This window comes from Paroedura picta, chromosome 9 (assembly GCF_049243985.1).
Source record: "Paroedura picta isolate Pp20150507F chromosome 9, Ppicta_v3.0, whole genome shotgun sequence".
Lineage (NCBI taxonomy): Eukaryota > Metazoa > Chordata > Lepidosauria > Squamata > Gekkonidae > Paroedura > Paroedura picta.
Genome location: NC_135377.1, coordinates 15,208,653 through 15,230,441, shown reverse-complemented (window position 1 = coordinate 15,230,441; position 21,789 = coordinate 15,208,653). Strand labels below are relative to the sequence as shown.

At 41.0% G+C, this 21,789-nt stretch overlaps 1 protein-coding gene across 8 annotated transcripts in view; it reads right to left on the bottom strand.

The window, feature by feature from the left end:
- The window catches only part of CSMD3 (CUB and Sushi multiple domains 3), a 675,220-nt gene that overhangs the window by 217,706 nt on the left and 435,725 nt on the right, over positions 1–21,789 (bottom strand). For all 8 annotated transcript variants that reach the window (XM_077351631.1, XM_077351632.1, XM_077351635.1 and 5 more), the window contains 5 exons: positions 14,122–14,238; positions 10,797–11,012; positions 9,995–10,183; positions 3,554–3,723; positions 1,323–1,479 (listed from right to left, as the gene is read on the bottom strand). In XM_077351631.1, coding sequence (XP_077207746.1) covers positions 1,323–1,479; positions 3,554–3,723; positions 9,995–10,183; positions 10,797–11,012; positions 14,122–14,238 — 849 coding nt within the window. The remainder of the gene's footprint in view (positions 1–1,322; positions 1,480–3,553; positions 3,724–9,994; positions 10,184–10,796; positions 11,013–14,121; positions 14,239–21,789) is intronic.

Here is a 21,789-nt window from a genome sequence, read left to right as displayed (position 1 = left end):
GTATAGGAACTATAGTGGTTTGCTTCCAAGAATATGGGATAAAGCCAGAAGAATTAATCATTCTAAAAACTGGAGTTAAAACTTCAGCCCACCAGACAGGATTGACTTTAAATAAGTCAATTGGAATCAAATATATACCTGGATCCTTCTCACTATGCAGCAGAGAAATGAGTTGATCTACAACTTTAGGTGTCACTGGAGGCCAGACAAACAGAGGTTCAGGAACAGCAGATAACGCTGAATTTTGCTCCACAGAGGAGAAACAGCAAATAAAATGCCTCCACCAGGCATTTGCCTGAGACCATCAACAGGTCCCCCCTCAGACATCCCTCCATGGCCTGAACCAGTCTGTCCTCTTGGGGGGCCTTGGCTGGGTTCGGTTCCTGTTGTATTGCTTATGATCACTGAGATTGCATTATTGGGTTGTTATTGTTGTTGTTGTATTTGTTTATGTTATGTACTAATTCGTTCCATGTATCCCCCATGTTGCATGTAAACCACCCTGAGCCATATGGAAGGGCGGTATAGAAATCAAATAAATAAAAATGCTTTACACACTCAGTCAATGCAATATGTTTTAAATATTACTTGCTAAGTTGCACTTAAGTATTGGATAGAGACACTGAAAGATCCTCTGGTAAGTATATGGAAGTAAAAATGAGGGGGGGGGGGAGAGATGTCTGAGGTAAAACTGGCCAAGGGGTCTATGAGCATTTCTATTTGATTTCTTTCATGGATAGATAAAAGGAAATAGATTAGATTCTGGAGGGACAAAAGGAAACTTTTCTTTACAGAGACAGTGATTAAAATGGGGAATTCTCTGCTAGAGGATGTACTGATGGTCACAAGAATAGGCAGTTTTAAAGGGGGATTTGATAGATGCATGGGGGATATATCAGTAGTAAGAGTCGTAGTAACATAAGGAGGCCTCCATGTTCATAGGCAGTCTGATTCCCAGTGTCAGGAGGCAACATCATGGGGAAGTCTCAGCCTCTATGATCTGTTGTTGGCTCTCCAGAGGAACTGGTGGGCCACTGTGTGAGAAAGAATGCTGGACTAGATGGACCACTGGTCTCACCTAGAAGGGCTCTTCTTATGTTCTTTCTGACTAGAAAAAAGGAGGGGGTCTTATGTAAAGTCATAATTAAGAATAGAAACTGCTGCTTGAAGCAACATGCAAAGGCAATCCATAGGAAGACAGAAAATGGAGTGGTTAGGAACTACTGAAAATGTACTTCAATCCCTGACCATTTTCACCAATAGGGACAGAAAGCTTGTCACTCCCGTAAGCAGTATCTTGTTCCGCCTTCTGAAATACTTACTGGTATATACGAGTTGAAAACCTTCATCTGTCCCTTCAGAATCTGAATTGAATTCAAGCCAAAGATGATTTGAAGTGCTGCTGAGAGTCAGTCCTCGCAGTGATGCTCCAGTAAATGCTCCCAGCAAGTGTGCTGTATTGTCCCTTCCATCATATATCTGTAAAACAAATTGGCCTTGGATAATTTCAGCACTCATAACAGTAATAGCAAAGCAAGCAAGCTCCTGTTTCAATTATGAGACAGATCAGGGCTGCTGCATCTCCTTATTATATGTTTATGCGTAGTGTTTCTTATGATACTGATGCCTTTTAAACTAAGTCAATTTGCTATGATTTTCTTTTTAAAATAACCAAACCCTGCAGGACAATAGGCACAGGCAAAGCTTTCATTTCAAAGCTTTTAAACATCTGTGTTTACTTTGCCACTGCCAATATTTTAATGGTGGCATCAACACATAATAAATGATCATTTGATGTACCCATTTCTATACTTGTCATAGAAGTGGCATAATGAAAAAAATGCAATCTCTTTGCATCCATAAATATTAAAGCAACTTATGTACAATCTTGGTAAAGAAAGAAAGACATATTCTCATTTATATCAATACTATAAAAGGGAACCCAAGGATCTTAGATGGAACAGACTAACTGCGGTTGTAAGTCATAAGAATAAGTTATATGCATATTTTGAATCTATTTATTATATATTTTATTTCCTGCATTGCTAAAGAGTTTTCCTGCCTCACCAGCAAATACCCTTGAAATGGAACAGAGAAAAATAAAATATATCAGATGTAATAGCATTTAGCCAGTTTCAAACTAGAATTTCAGGAATAGGAAGAAATAAACTGCAGTTTGGTCCACTATAGAAGTTATATTTAAATCTTATACTCTTTAAGTAGTAATTTTATTTGTAGCTACCTGTTGTACTTTATCTCAAATAAAGAGTAAAAAAGTTCACAGCGAAAGAACTACTATTTCAGTTATGTCAACACAAAATGAATGCTAAAATAAAAACAAATCACTTTCGCTTTTAATTTTTATAACACAAATATAATTTTAGAACCCAAATAACATATGACAAGTTCTCTGTATTTTGCAAGCATTTCTTATTTAATCTTATTCAAAGAACTTTTAAATAGAGAGAGCAAAAAATAAAAATACTTCTAATGTTTCTTTTTCTTTAGCCATTGAATGTCATATGACTAAACACCTCATACTAGGCAAGTCTCTCTGACCTTTATATTCAACTCTTGACTAGCAGGGGCTTTCACTTTGCTGATAACACTTTGCTGATAATTATTCAGAATAGAGAAAACTGAGACAGACCGTGAAAAGCTCCAATATGACTTTTCCAAACTGGATGAATGTGCAACAGAATGACAAATAAATACAAAGTAATGCATAGACAAGAAATATTCTGCCAGTGGAAGAGGTGGTGGATTCTCATTTATTTTGCAATTCTGAAGTACAGAACTCCAGAACATACCTTGATAGTCCTTCCTCCAAGTTGGCCCAGTGCTTAAGTTAAAACTGATATCTTCAAAGGAGCTATTTAATCTCTTTCCCATATACTCTTTTTTATGGTCAGTGATAAATATTAAGCATGTAGAACAAAACATTGGTGCATTTAGTGTTGCACTTAACTGAATTCTGGGCAAAGGGGGAGGAATATTTTGCACTTCCCACCCTTCATTATGGACATCTGTTCATAGTAGATGGATTTTATCCCTCTACAGGATATGGATAGTTTGAAATCTTACTGGACACAATATGACAGCAGGAGTACAGATTAAGCTTTTATTCTTCCTGAAAACAGGGAGTTTCTTTCCATCTCCCTATCTTCTATCATCCCTCCCTGCCTCTCTCCGCTCCTCCCCATCCATCCATCCATCCATCCATCCATCCATCCATCCATCCATCCATCCATCCATCCATCCATCCATCCATGCATCCATCCATCCATGCATCCATCCATCGTCTGCCTGCCTGCCTGCCTTTTCCCAAGATTACTGTACTAGCCATGAACTACAATTACATTTATCTAGGAATGGAATGAATTAAACCACAAGAGAGAGAAAAGCCCACTCAGCAGTAACTCCCTAAATGTGTATTACACTCACATATACATACCTAAATGTATTTTTTAAGTTGAGTGAAATGTTCCTTTTCCAACAATGAAATAAACAGATTGATATCATATGTTTTGAAATAATGGATGTTGCAACCCACCTTAAGAACATCTCCTTGTGCTAAATGAAATGTCCTGGCAGATATATTGATGCCCTTCCCTGCTTGTACTTGAATGCTGTAAATACATTCATGGTTGTTTTCATAGTTGAGTGGGTAATTGGGAGACAGCAAAATTCCTTCATTATTTGTAGCAGAAGCTCCACATTCAGCTGCAGGTAAAGCAGAATTTGAGGTATAGCTCAATAGAGAACATAAATTATTTCAGTTATGGTAATGAAGGGACTCTGAAAAGCCACCTAATACCAAATGGTTAACATCTAGAGGTGAATTATAGAGATAAATACTTTGGTCTCCTAGACTCTCGCCAATCCTATTAATATGCCATTGCTTGTTTACTCATAGTCATTGTTATGTAAAAAAAATATGACAAAACTACAGAAATGGATGTTTAGCAATTTTAACTATGTGATAATCAGTGATGTGGCTTTTTTGAAAGAAGGAGGGGGAGAACTCAATCTCTTTTCCCCCCTGGAAAACCAACCAATCCCCCAATTAGAATTTGATTAGATTTATCATTTATATTTCAACTTATATTTCAAACCACTTATAGCCCTGTCATCCAGGAAAATGTGTAAATATTTTAAATGTTGTTGTTATGTGCGAAGTCGTGTCCGACCCATCGCGACCCCATGGACAATGATCCTCCAGGCCTTCCTGTCCTCTACCATTCCCCGGAGTCCATTTAAGTTTGCACCTACTGCTTCAGTGACTCCATCCAGCCACCTCATTCTCTGTCGTCCCCTTCTTCTTTTGCCCTCGATCGCTCCCAGCATTAGGCTCTTCTCCAGGGAGTCCTTCCTTCTCATGAGGTGGCCAAAATATTTGAGTTTCATCTTCAGGATCTGGCCTTCTAAAGAGCAGTCAGGGCTGATCTCCTCTAGGACTGACCGGTTTGTTCGCCTTGCAGTCCAAGGGACTCGCAAGAGTCTTCTCCAGCACCAGAGTTCAAAAGCCTCAATTCTTTGACGCTCGGCCTTCCTTATGGTCCAACTTTCGCAGCCATACATTGCAACTGGGAAGACCATAGCCTTGACTAAACGCACTTTTGTTGGCAGGGTGATGTCTCTGCTTTTTAGGATGCTCTCTAGATTTGCCATAGCTTTCCTCCCCAGGAGCAAGCGTCTTTTAATTTCTTTGCTGCAGTCCCCATCTGCAGTAATCTTGGAGCCCAGGAAAATAAAATCTGTCACTATCTCCATTTCTTCCCCTTCTATTTGCCAGGAATTGAGAGGGCCGGATGCCATGATCTTTGTTTTCTTGATGTTGAGTTTCAAGCCAACTTTGGCACTCTCCTCCTTCACCCGCATCAACAGGCTCTTTAGTTCCTCTTCACTTTCTGCCATTAGAGTGGTATCATCTGCATATCTGAGGTTGTTGATATTTCTCCCTGCAATCTTGATCCCAATTTGTGACTCCTCTAATCCCGCATTTCTCATGATGTGCTCTGCATACAAGTTAAATAGGCAAGGCGACAGTATACAGCCTTGCCGAACTCCTTTCTCAATTTTGAACCAGTCAGTGATTCCATGTTCAGTTCTCACTGTTGCTTCTTGACCTGCATATAAATTTCTCAAGAGACAAATAAGATGCTCTGGTGTTCCCATCTCTTTAAGAACTTGCCACAATTTGTTGTGCTCCACACAATCAAAGGCTTTAGCATAGTCAATGAAGCAGAAGTAGACGTTCTTCTGGTACTCCCTAGCTTTCTCCATGATCCAGCGTATGTTGGCAATTTGATCTCTAGTTCCTCTGCCTCTTCGAAATCCTGCCTGTACTTCTGGAAGTTCTCGGTCCACATATTGCTGGAGCCTAGCTTGTAGGATTTTGAGCATAACTTTGCTAGCATGAGAAATTAGTGCAATGGTGCGGTAGTTTGAACATTCTTTGGCATTGCCCTTCTTTGGGATTGGAATGTAAACTGACCTTTTCCAATCCTGTGGCCATTGTTGAGTTTTCCAAATTTGCTGGCATATTGAGTGTAGCACTTTTACTGCATCGTCCTTTAAGATTTTGAATAGTTCAACTGGAATGCTGTCACTACCACTAGCTTTATTGTTGCTCAGACTTCCTAAGGCCCATCTGACTTCACATTCCAGGATGTCTGGCTCCAGGTCAGTAACTACCCCATTGTGGTCATCAGGGATGTTAAGCTCGCTCTTGTATAGTTCTTCTGTATAATTTTGCCACCTTTGTTTAATCTCTTCTGCTTCTGTGAGGTCCCTACCATTTTGGTCCCTTATCATACCCACCTTTGCATGAAACGTTCTCTTCATATCTCCAATTTTCTTGAAAAGATCTCTGGTCCTCCCCATTCTATTGTTTTCTTCTATTTGTTTGCACTGTTCATTTAAGAAGGCATTCTTATCTCTTCTAGCTTTTCTCTGGAATTCTGCATTCAATTGGGTGTATCTTTCTCTTTCTCCCTTGCCTTTCACTTCCCTTCTCTCCTTAGCTATTTGTAAAGCTTCCTCAGACAGCCATTTTGATTTCTTGCATTTCTTTTTCTTTGGGATGGTTTTAGTTGCTACCTCTTGTACAATGTTGCGAACCTCCGTCCATAGTTCTTCAGGCACTCTGTCTATCAGATCTAATTCCTTAAATCTATTTGTCACCTCCACTGTGTATTCGTCGGGGATATGATTTAGTTCATACCTGAGTGGCCTAGTGCTTTTCCCTACTTTCTTCAATTTAAGCCTAAATTTTGCAACAAGAAGCTCATGATCTGAACCACAATCAGCTCCTGGTCTTGTTTTTATTGACTGGATAGAACTTTTCCATCTTTGGCTGCAGAGCACATAGTCAATCTGATTTCTGTGTTGACCGTCTGGTGATGTCCATGTGTACAGTCGTCTCTTGGGTTGCTGGAAAAGAGTGTTTGCTATGACCATTGTATTCTCTTGACAAAATTCTACCAGCCTGTGCCCTGCTTCATTTTGTACTCCAAGGCCAAACTTGCCTGTTATCCCGGTTATCTTTTGGCTTCCTACTTTAGCATTCCAATCCCGCATGATGATAAGCACATCATTTTTGGGTGTTGCTTCTAGAAGGTGTTGTAGGGCTTCATAGAACTGATCAACTTCATCCTCTTCAGCAGCAGTGGTTGGGGCGTAGACCTGGATCACTGTGATGTTGAATGGTTTGCCTTGGATTCGAACTGAGATCATTCTGTCATTTTGGGGATTGTATCCCAAGACTGCTTTTCCTACTCTCTTATTGATTATGAAGGCTACTCCATTTCTTCTGCGAGATTCTTGTCCACAGTAGTATACCTGATGGTCATCTGAATTAAATTCACCCATTCCTGTCCATTTTAGTTCACTGATTCCTAAAATGTCGATGTTCAGTCTTCTCATTTCTTGTTTAACCACGTCCAGCTTGCCTTGATTCATGGATCTGACGTTCCAGGTTCCTATGGAATAAAAATCTTTACAGCATCGGACTGTCTTTTCGCCACCAGTTACTTCCACAACTGAGCGTCCTTTCGGCTTTGGCCCAGCCGCTTCATTCATTCTGGCGCTACTCGTACTAGCCGTCTGCTCATCCCCAGTAGCATATTGGACACCTTCCGACCTGAGGGGCTCATCTTCCAGCGTCATATTGTTATGCCTATTGGAACTGTCCATAGAGTTTTCATGGCAAGGATACTGGAGTGGTTTGCCATTTCCTTCTCCAGTGGATCACCTTTTGTCAGAGCTCTCAGCTATGACCTGTCCGTCTTGGGTGGCCCTGCACGGTATAGCTCATAGCTTCACTGAACTACGCAAGCCCCCTTGCCACAACAAGGCAGCGATCCTTGAAGGGGGAAATATTTTAAATACCTAAAGCAAAAAAAAAAAATTAAAAGCACCCATGTGGTACCTTTGTTCCAAATGTAATATAAACAAAACAAAAAAACCTCACCAAAACTTGGACTGAAATATTTTATTGTGGAAGAGGGAAGAGATGAAACAAGTGTGGTTTAAATGTTATATTCAACAAAAATTCAAAACTTTATATGTGAATTATTTCCATTAGAATAGCATTTCCAATAAATAAATATGCGCTTCTTTGATATTGTTTAATATTGATATTGTTTAAATGTAGATATATATATATATATATATCCAAAGACATGGGCATTTGTTGCCATCTTAATGTTATTACATCCTGAAATACACATGGAATATCATGTATAGCCTGCCAACTCATCTATTTCAACATAATTTAGATCTCTTTCACATAGTATCAGTTGTATTACCTAATAGTTCCACAACAGATTGATTTCAATAGCTTTGTTACCATGTGAAAGAAGACACATAAGTAAATACTTTAGCTTTGCAGTTAGATCCATCCAGAGTTTCCATTCAACCCAGTCCAATGCTTCTTACCACTTGTCATTCAGTTCCCATGATCCCCAGCATCATATTTGTAGGGGTTAAATGGGATCCCATTGCTTTCTGAATGGCAGAAAAACAGGCAGGATCCAGCCCTTGTTTTGATTTGACCACTTGACCAAGCAACTTTATAAATCACATTTTAAATTAAGATCATTATATGTATTTGTAATTTTATATGCATATTCCCACCCTGTTTACAGAGCCATGCTACATACATATAGTCTCCTGAAAAACTCATTGGGGAAATCAGCTGGAAAAAAAATTCCGTGCAACTTAGAAACTCTCTAGTCTGCATAGTATTATATTGGCAAAAGAAAGCATTCATTATTATTAATTTTATGAAATGAAGATTCTTCAGTTTGTAGGCACTAGACAATTTTCCATGGGGAAAGAAGCAGCACTAGAAATTGTTCCTCCCCATCACACATTTAAACAATTATGTCACTTAACATGATTGAAATCAGGAACATTAACACAATCCTGAGAATAAGGGAGGGAGTAGATTGCACAGTGGTGAAAGGAAAGTTTAACATTCCAAATTGATCAATGAAATCATGGGGAGGGGGATCCAAAGAACAAAATAACTTAAGGAGGAAACCATTTCTATGCCAAATACTCATTATAGCAGAATGAATGAAAATTGTGCATACTTAAATAAGGCAAGTGAACCATGTTACAAGGGTGAAATACTGTAAAAGGGAGGGAGTAAACTGTAGATCACAGTTGGATACCATGTTGTGTCACCCTTAATGATGAGACAATTAAAAGTAAGAATGAAGAGGCACAGAGCTGCAGAAACTCATTTTGCCCTATCTACTACCATTAAGGGGCCAGGAGTACAGGCTTTAACAAAGTATGTATTCCACTTAATTATGAATTTCTGTTTCCTAAACACATGGGATTAAGTCAGAGGGTTGCAGTAAAAGGCATCCCATGGATCAGGTGTCCCCACAGGAAATCAGAGCCTTGGGTCACCTGACAATCATTCTTAAAACTAGAAGTTGCAACCACCAGCCTAAAAAGAAACTAGCCATAGCTTGAGCCAAGGGTAAAGCAGGAGAAGTAATTTTTTTTTCACACTGAGTCTTTCACATTATGTTTTAAAGACCTAAATTGGAAGGATCAGGTCTTTATAACCAAAGACCCAATACATACAAGACTAAGGTAGCCTAGCAAGCTCCCTCCCTAGATATGATTATCTCTTTTGGAAGAGTAGATGTTCTGAAAATCTTACTAGAAACAGCTGATTACCATCTTGGCTAAGTGTGCTTTTTCCTCTGCATGTAGGTAGTTAATCTCCAGGGCATAGCCTTGATTCCTTGGTTCTCTCTTTCTCACAATACGTTCTGAGCGCTCAATGAAATTAATGAGCAGTAGGTTTAGAACAGATAAAATGAAGCATTTGTTTCACCCAAAAAGTAATTAATATGCGCAGGAAGTGGGGGAGGCTATAAGCATAGACAGATGAGGTTATTTGATAAACATCTGGGACAGAGGTCCAACACTGGCTACTAGATACAAAATATAGATGGAACATTGAGCTGATTCTATAATGTGTTTCGATACAACATCTCTCTCTTTTTTTAACTTGTTTTAATTACCCTGGATAGCAGCAGTTTTACAAATTATTCATCGTGGCTCTATTAAGCACAGATCTTGGAAAGCTTTCCCTAATTATCAAGAATAATAGTTCCAGAAACCTCAATAAAGAAATGATACTTTTTTCTGGTAAATGGGCATTAAAATACTAAGGCCTACCTGTATTCTGAGCTCCTTTTTAGATTTTATTAGATAGAATGTAAAATGTATCGAATGGCTATTTAGTGGCTATTCATCAAAGTCTCTCTAAGCAGTGTGCTAAAGTTCAACGGCAGCTATGTACAACTTCCCCTGCCCAAAATCTGCTGAAAGCACATGGGTAAAGTATAGAGTATAACTGTATCAGAAATAAGTGGTGCGTTCCCAATCTTATCCATGCTGTATATTTGCAACTCCATGGACAATGACTACACGTACAAGCAAATGAAAGCAGCTGACCACGTACCCACACACCTGGGCAGAGGTGCACTCCACACACGTCGGCCGCCACCGAGACAGATAATCTCTGAAGCTCCTTCTAAACGGTATCCAGCTGAACAGGAGAATGTTAAAGTGTCTCCGACTCCAAAGTTAAACCCTATTCGGCTTCCAAACTGCGGAGTCCCAGGATCCTCACAAGGTTCAAGGTTATACTCTGTGAGAGAGGGGAGAAAAAAAAAAGTCAGCTTCCTTCTCCCAAATCTCTTCATGGTTTTACTTCATACTTGGTTCTCTGCCATTATCGAGAATACGCAATTGTACCTGAGAATCAATTTAGGCTTGAGAGGGAGAAAAATTCCAAACAAATGCCCTATAAGTAAATAGGCAATTGAGCCACAATTTAAAAATCATGCCTATAAAAGTTCATAGCATCTGCAAGAGGCATGCTTGCCATTGTTATAATAGCTATAAATGTCTCTAATAGTCTGAATCCGACACATAAAATGAACCTAAATTACTGTGTGGAATAAAAGGATGACCAATTTCCTCACACGCTTCTTTTGAATACTACTTCTGGAAATAAGGCTGAAAATCACTTTGGTGCAACATGATTTTCTTCAGGATACATTACAATTGCCACAGCAGACAAAGTAAGATTTTTTTTATTATTATTACACCAGTGACACAAAATCGATCACCAAAGCCACATTTTAAAATGGCATTTGTCAGAATACATTTTCATCTTTGGTCTTTTCCCTTTCCTTCCAGGTCATGTCCCCTAAAACAGCACACACGCGTTGTACAAATACCTCGTTTTGACCCCTTACCAGAGAAAGTGATATTAAATCCCTCGTACGATATCGAAAAGTCAGAAATGAAACGCAACTGAGCCCTGAAATTTCCATAGAGACCAGCGTTGATTGCCAGCGGAAGTTCTGAGCCCGTCAGCCGCGCCAGTGGCCGAGTGAAGCTGCCGTTCTCGGTGATTAGCAAGTAGTCGTGATGATCTTCCAAATGGAAGGTGTGAAAAGTGAACTGCACTCCTATTAGGGGGGAGAAATAAAATTAGAACTCCTATTGCATAGAGTTAACAGGAAAGCAATTCAATCATTGATTAAACTCACACATCTCATTACAAACGTGGACGCTGAAAATTAAAAAAAGGCTTACAGGATCCTGGCCCTCATTCCTCCATCTGGTGTCCCCCCCCAAAAAAAAAAAAGCCGCACACATTGAAACTAGATTTTTAATGCATTTCTAAGTATTCTTTTATGTTTCACTGGAGGGCGGGAAGATGATTGCTTAAAGTGTCACTACTCCTTTATAGAATTAAAATCAGATGCTACAGCTCGCTCTCACCTTTTTTGCTTTAAAAGAAGTATAAGACTGAATACTCTACAGTGGTTTTTTTTCCCTCCATAGTTATTAAATGGTATTTGAATCTGAGAGCACAGAGAAGTTCCAGCAAGGACTGCATGTCTGAACGCAGGCAGATTGTGAGAGGGTGGGCAGGAAGGGATATGCCAGTGTTGGTCTCTTGTGGCCCTTCCTTGCATACCCAGGGAATTGCTGATTGCCACTGTGGGATGGGAAGTGAATTTCCTTTAGGCCAGGCTAGATTCTGGAGATTTTTGGTGGTGGTGAGATCACTTGGGCATGAAATTGGGGTCACTGTGGGTGGGCAGGTAGTCTTGAGTTTCTGCATTGTGCAGGGGGTTGGACTACATGACCCTGGAGGTCCCTTCCAACTCCATGAGTCTATGACTCTATGACTCCGTGACTGCCAGGTGCCGTCACATCTCTATACCCACCCTGTCACACTTTCCCTGTAGCAGTAACTAAGTTTAGGCATGGTAAGGGTTTGGGAGTTGTCAAATAAGGCAATTTTGATGAATTACTGAGCTGGAATGTGGGCTGCTATTATAGAGGAAGCCCGGAGGAAGAATAGGAAATTGAGTAATTCTACTGCCCCCCCTTCCCTGCTCTTCTCCTCAAGTGCTTTACACCCACACTTTCTTTTAATATCACAAAAAGATACGTTTCTTGTGTCTTCTTTAGAAAGGCTCAATGCTTAGTGGTTTGGTGGTTAAGACAAGGAATGCAACAAGTCACTAATTAATCCAGCAAGGAACAGCAGAACTTTGCTTTTAAACAGTGACAACTTTACTAAGCTGACAGGTGCCTTCTGCCTGGGAGAAATAATGATTTCTTTTTGGAGCTCCTTAAACCCAAGAATCTCAACCTGCTAAGAGAGGGTGAGCTGGTCTCTGGAACAAATTCCCAGTGCAGAAAAGGACCCTCACTGTCTCACTATCTGTGGTTGCCCTACCACCCTGTATAAGAATCCCAAAGGTGCCTGTAGTCTCAAAAATGTCAGGACCCCTATCCTACAGCACTGTGGCATTGTTGTGATATCTAGGGTTGCCATCACTGGGTTGGGAAATACTTTAGGAATGGAGCCAGGTGTGGGTAGGTTTTGGGGTGGGGAAGGACTTCAATGGAATAAATAGTTCCGCACTCAAAACAGCCATTTTCTCTAGGTGAACTGATCTCTGTTGTTTGGAGATGAGTTGTAAAACCAGGGATCCCCAGGTCTCAACTGAGGACTGGCATCCGTAGTGATATAGCTTCTGAGTATGCTCCTGGAAGTGATGTTGTAATCTTTTTTGTTTGTTTGTTTTGTTGTGCTGCTCACTGAACAGCAGCAAAGGACCGGAACAGGTGGAGCACAGTGAAAATAAGGGAAGTTACACACGTGCTGTGCTTTCTTGATTCACACTCATGCTACAGACTTTAGCATTGCTGCCACCCCTGAAATCCTAAAAGCAGAGGCATCTCAGGAAAAGAACAGGGAAGAAGGGCAGAAATTGCCCATCTCCCTGTATGGTCAAAAGTGACCTCTGGTTCACGTTGTTGGAATATGCAAGCTCTGCAGCATGCATGACTGAGCAGAATATAGTGTCCTGCAGGGGGCATTGGAAGGGATATGCATTTAGGAACACTTGATTATTATCAAACAATCTCCTCTTGGGCAGCTTCCTGCCTTTTTGAGTATACTTCCTCTTGCTTGCAGATAACAATTAGCTAAATAGGTCTCTCTGGCCCATTCTGCTCTGGCAGCACCATACTAGGCCTCCTCCAGTTCTTTGTGATGGGGCAGTTAGCCCCGCCCCATCCAGGATCCAGACAGGGGAAGATTTTCTCCATTGGACCTGGTCCACTCCAGATTCCTGCCTCTACACAAGGCAGGAACAATAGATATGTATGAAATATGCAGAATGTGATCTAGATCAGTAGTTCTCAACCTTCCTAATGCCGCAATCCTTTAATACAGGTCCTCATGTTGTGGTGACCCCCAACCATAAAATTATGCAAGTGATCTTTCACAGAAATTAAACCAAAACTGGCCAATGGCAGCCAGAAATTAAACCGAAACTGACACATAGGGAGCCAAGGCGGAGAGGTTCTGCTGCACTTTGTGGCATTTTTTTAAAAAATATATTTACACAAAGGTGGGATTGTGTAAAATTGTGTGGAAATTTTTTTAATGCCCCAGTTGGCTCCTCACCACCACAAAGCACTGTAGAGACGATTGGGACATTTTTTGTCCCTCCTGGGATTCCACCGGTGGGGGAGGAGCCAGGCCTGGAAGGCCCAACTCTTCCCATTCAACATAAGCATGGCCTGAGATAGGCCCCATTGGCACCCGGGGTGAAAAAGGGAATGCAGAAATATTTGTGTTCCTTTGTCACCATCATGAACCATGGATCTTCACGCCATTGGTCAGTTTCAGTTTAATTTCTGTGAAAGAACACTTGCATAATTTTATGGTTGGGGGTCACCACAAGATGAGGAACTATATTGAACGGTCGCGGCATTAGGAAGGTTGAGAACTACTAATCTAGATCACATTCTGCATATTTCATACATATCTATTGTCTGAAAAGCAAAGTGTCCTGACAAATCCCCACAGTGATCGCGCTGGAAGATTTATTTATTTATTTATTTATTTATTTATTTATTTATTTATTTATTTATTTATTTATTTATTTATTTATTTATTTATTTATTTATTTATTTATTTATTTATTTAGGGGGAGTAGCCCCACTCCCCCTAAGTACTAGAATGTAAAATAAAAGTAAGTCCTTTACCTTTCCCATGGGTAACATCCACAGTCCATGTACAATTCAGCGAATTTGGATAGAGTTCAGGGTAACCTGGAGATAAAATAGTTCCACTTGGCCCTCTAACATCTCCTCCGCACAAAGCTGAGAATGAGACACACACACACACACATGATGTAGACACATAAATAACAACTGTTCATATTAAAATTAAACACGGGAAAGATGTTGAAAATCTATTATCTCTGTTTAAACAATAGTCTGTATGTGGGAGTGCCACCGGTTCTCCTGGGTGACAAATCTCTAATTGCACCCAATATTTACACAAAGTGCTTGGAAATGAAACATGATTAATTAATTGTTGAGAGGCTTTGGTAATAATGAAAACGAATTGCTAATTATGCCGGTTGATTCCGGAGAATTCCTAATGAAAAAAAAATGTATTATTCACACAACAAATGATTTACATTTTCAGTATCAAGAGTGAGTATTAAACACAAGTGTAAGTCATAAACGGGAGAAACAAATGTAAGCAAGGAAGAATGAAAAGGCAGGACTCGGAGAAACAAACCACTCTCTGTGCTTAAACCAACTTTTCATTTTTTCCTGTGCTGGCATCATATAACTGAGATGTGTTTAACCCATTGTTTACACAATGCATAAGTTTGTCCGACTGCACCGTGTAGTTCGGCAGGTGTCCCATGCTTCTGAAACAAAACGAAAAGCTAAATTGCCTGTATTTCAGATATGAAAGGCTGAACAAGTGTGCAATGTTAGTAGCAACATTCAGCTGTGCACAACTATCTCTATGGGGAAGAAGACACTATGGGAAACTTCAGAAACAAAAAAGGCAACAGTTTCAGATGTCCTGCATGGATCAACTACCCCCCTCCCCAATAAAATAAACCCTCTATCTTGCTAGTGGCCTGTTCATTAAAACCAGAGGTTTACTAGCATCTGAGCTAGCTCTCTGAAGACTTATTGCTTTTTTAAATGAACTAATCTGCAGTACTGATGCTCTGTTGATAGTTGTTTGAGGTGTTTCCGTTGAATCTTGAATAGCCTTGAATAAATTCAAATGAGTAGCCATGTTGGTCTGAAGTAGCACAATAAAATCAGATTCCAGTTGCACCTTTAAGACCAGCAAAGATTTATTCAAGGCGTGAGCTTTCAACCCTTTGTCAGACTATGATCTTCTTACATATTCCCTGTCATGTAAGAAGATCATAGTCTGAGGAAGAGTGCTTGCACTCGAAAGCTCATGCCTTGAATAAATCTTTGCTGGTCTTAAAGGTGCTACTGGACTCTGATTTTATTGAGCCTTGAATAAATCATTGTTGTTCTTAAAGATGCTACTGGACTCTGGTTTTGTTGCGCTACATCAGACCAACATAGCTACCCATTTGAATCTATCCGTTTTATTTTGTTATTGTGGTTTTATTGGCATTGATGCTTTTAGGGGTGTGTGTGTGTGTGTATTTTCCCTTAATGTTTTTCATGAAATTTGTAAGAGTCCTCTTAAGTATTTGTACTGATAAAGGACAGGATGCTCCTTTCCTAGGAACAGATTTCCCCCTGGTCTCTACTCATTTTGTGGATCTGAAGAAGCTGCCTGAACATCTCCCTTCCCCTTGTGGAAAAGGAGCCCTTTGCTGATGCATCTCAGCCCCCTCCTGTTGCTAGAATGAGAACGGGAGGGCTAAGTGATGACTTTTCCCCCCTCTACCTCTGCAGCGCTTTTCTGCCCCTTCTACTATTTACTCAGTAATAAGTTCCATTCTGTTTAATGGGATTTGCTCCCTGGAAGGATACACTTCAGACTGCGGCCGTTGATGGAAAATGGTCTCCCGACTGACTGAATTTAAACTTGCTGCTACATCTCATGCCCACTGGCATTATTGATATTGGACCTTTAATTACTCATTTCAGGAACCTGTTCCTTTTGGCACCCCGTGTTATTGAAACTGGCCCTTTTATTACCTGTATCCTGAATGGTTTTTCTCCCAGCTACTGAATCTGCAGCTTTGACAGTGCTCTCATTTGCACATTCATTTTTTGATTTAGAGTGCTTAATTAGAGCCCTTCAGCTTCATTCCGAATGAGAATGCACACATATGCTGGGAAGTCAAAAGGAAAAGGCCAAGTGTGGAAATGCAGTGGAACAACAGGGAAGCAGTGCAGAAGGGAAGGGCAGCAGTAACTATGTCACCCACTGTCTCCCAGACCACGGTTCCACCAGCTGCATCAAAATCACTTTACCAGTTCAACTGGACCCACAAGTCTTTTTAATCAGCTGTTAACACACAAGTCTTTTTTTTTTTAGCAGTTAGCCATTGCAATTTGTGACAAATTATTACTTACACATAATCTGCTTTAATTGTAGCTCTGCCCATAAGGCTGGGAGTTCAATCCCAGAAGCCGGCTCAAGGTTGACTCAGCCTTCCATCCTTCCAAGGTCGGTAAAATGAGTACCCAGTTTGCTCCTGGGGGGTAAACGGTAATGACTGGGGAAGGCACTGGCAAACCACCCCGTATTGAGTCTGCCATGAAAACGCTGGAGGGCGTCACCCCAAGGGTCAGACATGACCCAGTGCTTGCACAGGGGATACCATTACCTTTACCTTTAACCATGGATTTTAATTGTGTATTGCTTTGAAAGCTTCATTGAAAACCAAGAGCTAATAGGTCTGCCATTTACCTGTCCAGGGCAGGAAAGTATCTGCTCCCAGCTACAATTTCCCATCCCTGAGGAACTGAGGAGCAAGAGAAAACAATGGCTTTCATATAATATCACTTTAGGAATTACCACTAGTCTCTGTGGTATAGAGGGCACACCCCCTAGAAAGGGACTTGGAAGTTGTCTTGGACCATGAGGAAAGGCTGCTTATATACCTTTTGATTGGATAAATGAAATAAGAGTGGCTTGCACATAGCACATTTTACTAATATATAACATACATTAAAGTCGGGACCAGGGTAACTGTAGTGTTGTCAGATGGACATGCCTAAATATATCCTTAAAGCCTTGCTGTAGGGTCCTGTTCACTAATTATAGTGAAGATATAAAATCAGTCTTTTATTGTTTTGTATACATGTGTTGAACAATTTTTAGATTACCGTATTTGCCGGAGTATAAAATGAATGGGCGTATAAGACGACCCCCCAACATTTCCACTCAAAATATAGAGTTTGTTACATTACATTACAGTACTATGGGCCACTATGGGCAGCTATGTCTATCCCAACTGAAGTGCACCCGGCGTATAGGACAACCCCCCCACTTGGAGGCATGTTTTTCAGGGGGGGAAAGTAATCTTATACGCCAGCAAATACTGTACATATAATGAATGTACAGCTGAATGTGGGATTGAAACCCCACATCAATCGAGGTTCTTGTCTCTGAGTTCCTTTGTGAAGTGAACCTGTGTTGTGTCTTTCTCACAACCAGAGGCACATATGCACATGCATGATGTAATGTACATTCCTTGTAACTTGTGAAGAGGGCTTGTGTATCTTGTCTTCAGAAGAAGGGTAGGCATTTTTCTGTTGTTGTTCTTGATCTTTGCAACATTCTCCCCCTGCCAATGTGTGCTTGGTGCCATATTTGATGACCTTCAGATACAAACTGAAAGCACTCTCATTCCTTCAGACATTTATGGGCTGACATTGGAAGATTATAGATCATCTTTCATTGCTTGGGCCTCTTTCTGCCTTTGGATCATTTATCAACTGTGTATGTATAAAGTGCCATCAAGTCACAGAAGACTAATGGTGAACCCATAAGGTTTTCAAGGAAACAGACATTCAGAGGTGGTTTGCCATTGCCTTCCTTTGCACAGCAAAGGTGGCCTCCCACCCTTGGTGGTCTCCCACCCAAATGCTAACGAGGACAGCCCCTGCTTAGCTTCTGAGATCTAACAAGATTAGGCTTGTCTTGGCCATCCAGGTCAGGCTTTATAGTTCAGGATATGCTGATGGTTACTTGTAGCCCATAGTGCTTTTGCTTCAGTTTTGTAAACCACCTTTTTAAGTTCCTTAGCTGGGAGAGTCAGGTAAACATGCCAAAAAGAAAATAATAAATAATGAAACCAATTCTTTGGGATCCAATTCTGAGGCGACCATGTGTCTGAAGGAAAATGGAAGCACAAGTTTGGGCTCCTTCCACACATATCAGGCACAAGGTTTGTTTTGTTTTATTAACATATTCAGGTTCTTGCACATCTCTTACTGTGGGAACTATGGAATGTTGACTGCTATTGCTCAAGAATTCTGAGGAACAGAGGTCGCAAAACATCTGTGCACTTTGCTCCCTCACTTTCAAAATATTTTGTGGAAGGGTTGGTTAACATCAGCAATTTCTAAATGCTACTGTCCAGCAAATTGCCTTAAGAGAGAGATAACCTATTCGCAACTTCCAATGCCCTAAGTATTTAATCTTCCCATATGAATTTGCCCAACAGTTGAACTTCATCCTAGGAGGCTTTTTGTCAAGGAGGCTTTGTGCCATTTTGTGCCATCCTAGGAGGCTTTGTGCCATTTTGTCAAAATAAACAGGTAGAGTTTTGATAGTGTCTGTATGTGTTTAAATCAATGGGCTTCGAAAAGCATAACTCTGTTTGGGATTGCACTGCAGATTACTGTCTAAAATGTGTGCATTTTTTAAAATGAAGTTAGGACATCCAACACGTCCTTTTCTTAAATCTTACCTCTTTTCTCAGACATTTAGCTTCCCTTGCTACCGTTGCAGTTCAGTAATTTAAATTAAGGACCTGTCCGAATGGAAAACTGTTCCTCTACCCTTTGGTAGTATTTAACCAACATACATAATTTGAAACTTGTTGATTGCAGTTCTTAATCAACGTGAGTAATTCCTACAAATTAAAAAATGCAGAAGCTCCGTTGTCAGGTTCAGGTAATCAAACTCTCAATCAATGAGGTCATCCTTTAAAAAGTGGGAAGTCTGCCACAATGAGCAGAACAGAAGAGGCTACAGGACTTGGCAAAAAAACAAAACAAAAAAAAACACAAGTAAGTTATTTATCAGGCATGCAAAAAGAGGTTTTGATGAGTGGGTTCCTTAAAGCAGCGGTCCCCAGCCTATCTGTGGTCAGGGACTGCCTCCGGGGTGAGGGGAGCACCGACGGCCCGGGCGTCGCGCAAGTGCGGCAGCTGCGCGCAGACGCGCATGTGCAGTTACTGCGCATGCACATTTTCACCACCAGGGGGTGTTATTGCACGCACGTGCAGTTGCTGCACTTGCATGTTTTCGCCATCAGGAGGCGCAAGCGTGCATGTGCGGCAACTGCGCATGCACATTTGTGTCGCCGGCATGCCGGCAGCCGTGCCTGCCTCTTCCCCTCCCTCTCGCAGCAAGAAGCTAGCCGGGCCTGGCAAGCTTCTCGCTGTGGGGGGGGGGAGGCAGGCGTGGCTGCCAGCGGCCCAGTACCATGGCCTTCGCAGCCCAGTACCAGTCTGCTGACTGGAAGTTGATGACCCCCGCCTTAAAGTATCAAGATAAGCAATAAACATTTATCTAAATATGTCGAAAGCAGGAAACCAGCCAGAGAAGCAGTTGGGCCTTTGGATGACAAAGGAATAAAAGGATTACTACAGAAAGATGGAAAGATAAGAAGATCAATTAAATGTTTGCTTCCTTCCCCTTTTTTCAGGAAGGAAGTCAGTTAAAATGAATCAGATTATGGTGACCAGAAATAAAGTTTTAGACCTTGAGGAAAATTAAAAACTGGAAATCTCCAGGTCCAGATGGCATACACCCGAGAGTTCTTAAAGAACGCAGATGTAAATCAATCTACTAACCCATATATGTAATCTAGCAATATGTTTGTACTGTAGCAGAAGACTGGAGAGAAGCAAAGGTTACACCTAGAGAGAAGCAAAAGAGAGCCAGCTTGGTGTAGTGGTTAGGAGTGTGGACTTCTAATCTGGTGAACTGGGTTTGATTTTGCGCTCCCCCACATGCAGCCAGCTGGGTGACCTTGGGCTTGCCACAGCCATGATAAAGCTGTTCTGACCGAGCAGTAATATCAGGGCTCTCTCAGCCTCACCTCCCTCACAGGGTGTCTGTTGTACTCCAGCAGTGAAAAAGGCAAACTCTAAATTAAGGATTGTTAGGAAAGGGATTGAACATAAGACTCCTGCATCTATGCTGTGGCCGTATATAGAATACAGTATACAGTTCTGGTTACTGTATCACTGTACCTCAAAAAGGACATTGCAAAGCTGGGAAAAAAAAACATTGAGGAGTGCGACCAAGTTTATTAAGTGGTTGGATCACTTTCACTATGAGGAAAGATTGAAGAGTATGGGGCTCTTCACTTTAGAAAGGAGATGACTATGGGGGAAGGATATAGTGGAAGTATATACAATAATGCACGAGATGGAGAGAGTTAACCAAGAGACTTTTTCTCCCTCTCCCAAAATACTAGAACTTGAGGGCATCCAACGATGCGAAAGGACAGTAGATTCAGGATATAGAGTGATAAAATGCGGACTTCACTGTCAGAGGATGTAGTGATGCTCATAGGCACAGACAGCTTTAAAAAGGGACTGAATAGATGCATAGAAGAGAAGTTTATCACTGACTACTAGCCATGGTGGCTGAAGGGAACTTAGACATTCAGGAGTATTAAACTCAGAATCCCCATGCAAGGCAACATTAAAGAAAGGTCTTGGCTTGTATGCTCTATTGTTGGGCCCCAGAGGCACTAATTGACCAGTGTGTGAGACAGAATATTAGTATGCTGCGGGGGTGTGACAATTAGAGTAGATTGACTACTGGTCTGAACCAGCAGGTTCTTATATTCATATTTTCAGAAGCAGGCAATCAGAAGCGGGGAGGGGAGAGGGGGGAGGGCCTATCTACTGCGGTGGAAGCACGTCCCGCCTTGTGGCCCCAGAAATCTGTTCACGTTATATAAGACGGTTCATTTCAGATCTCTCCAAGTTGGGTCAAAAGTCCATTCTTAGCTGAACCTCTGTCAGCTTCTAATCATCCTCAAAGCTTTCCTGTTGTTGTTAGGTGCGAAATCATGTCCGACCCATCGCGACCCCATGGACAACAATCCTACTTCCCAGCAAAGAAGGCTAGAGAACTGCAGAGTAGAAATGGACTCAACCTATGACCAAACTGACCAACAGACAGCTGCAAATTTGTTTGATAGCTTCTTGGCTTCCCACTGACTTCTAACCTCATAAAGATAAATCGATCTTTAATGCATTTATGATTTGCCTGAAATATTGGCAAATTTTATTTATTTTCACTTTTTTATAATTATGGAAAACACTATCACATTCCAGCATTTAATACATATCCTGTTTTAAATGAGTGTTTTTTTACCAGTCAACTGTGGTGTCTGGCTATAAATTTAATCAGGGACAACAATGTTGTTTTCTCCTTGGAAAGCCAGTCAGTGTGGTCAAAGCAGCAAGGAGCTTGCTTTCAATGTCTTCTTCTTTCCCTTTTCATATTTCACGGCTTCTCATTTTTAAGCGCATAGTGTTGGATGTATGACCCCCACAGAATGAAAACCATGTAGAATGAGATTAATAAATCATTGTGCTGCCCTCTTTACAAGAGAATGCAGCTCTTTTGAAACCAAGCCTACACACATCCCCTTCCTACAACCTTACTTTGAGAGAATACCTTCAAGCGCTAAAAGAAAATACATTTGCCTT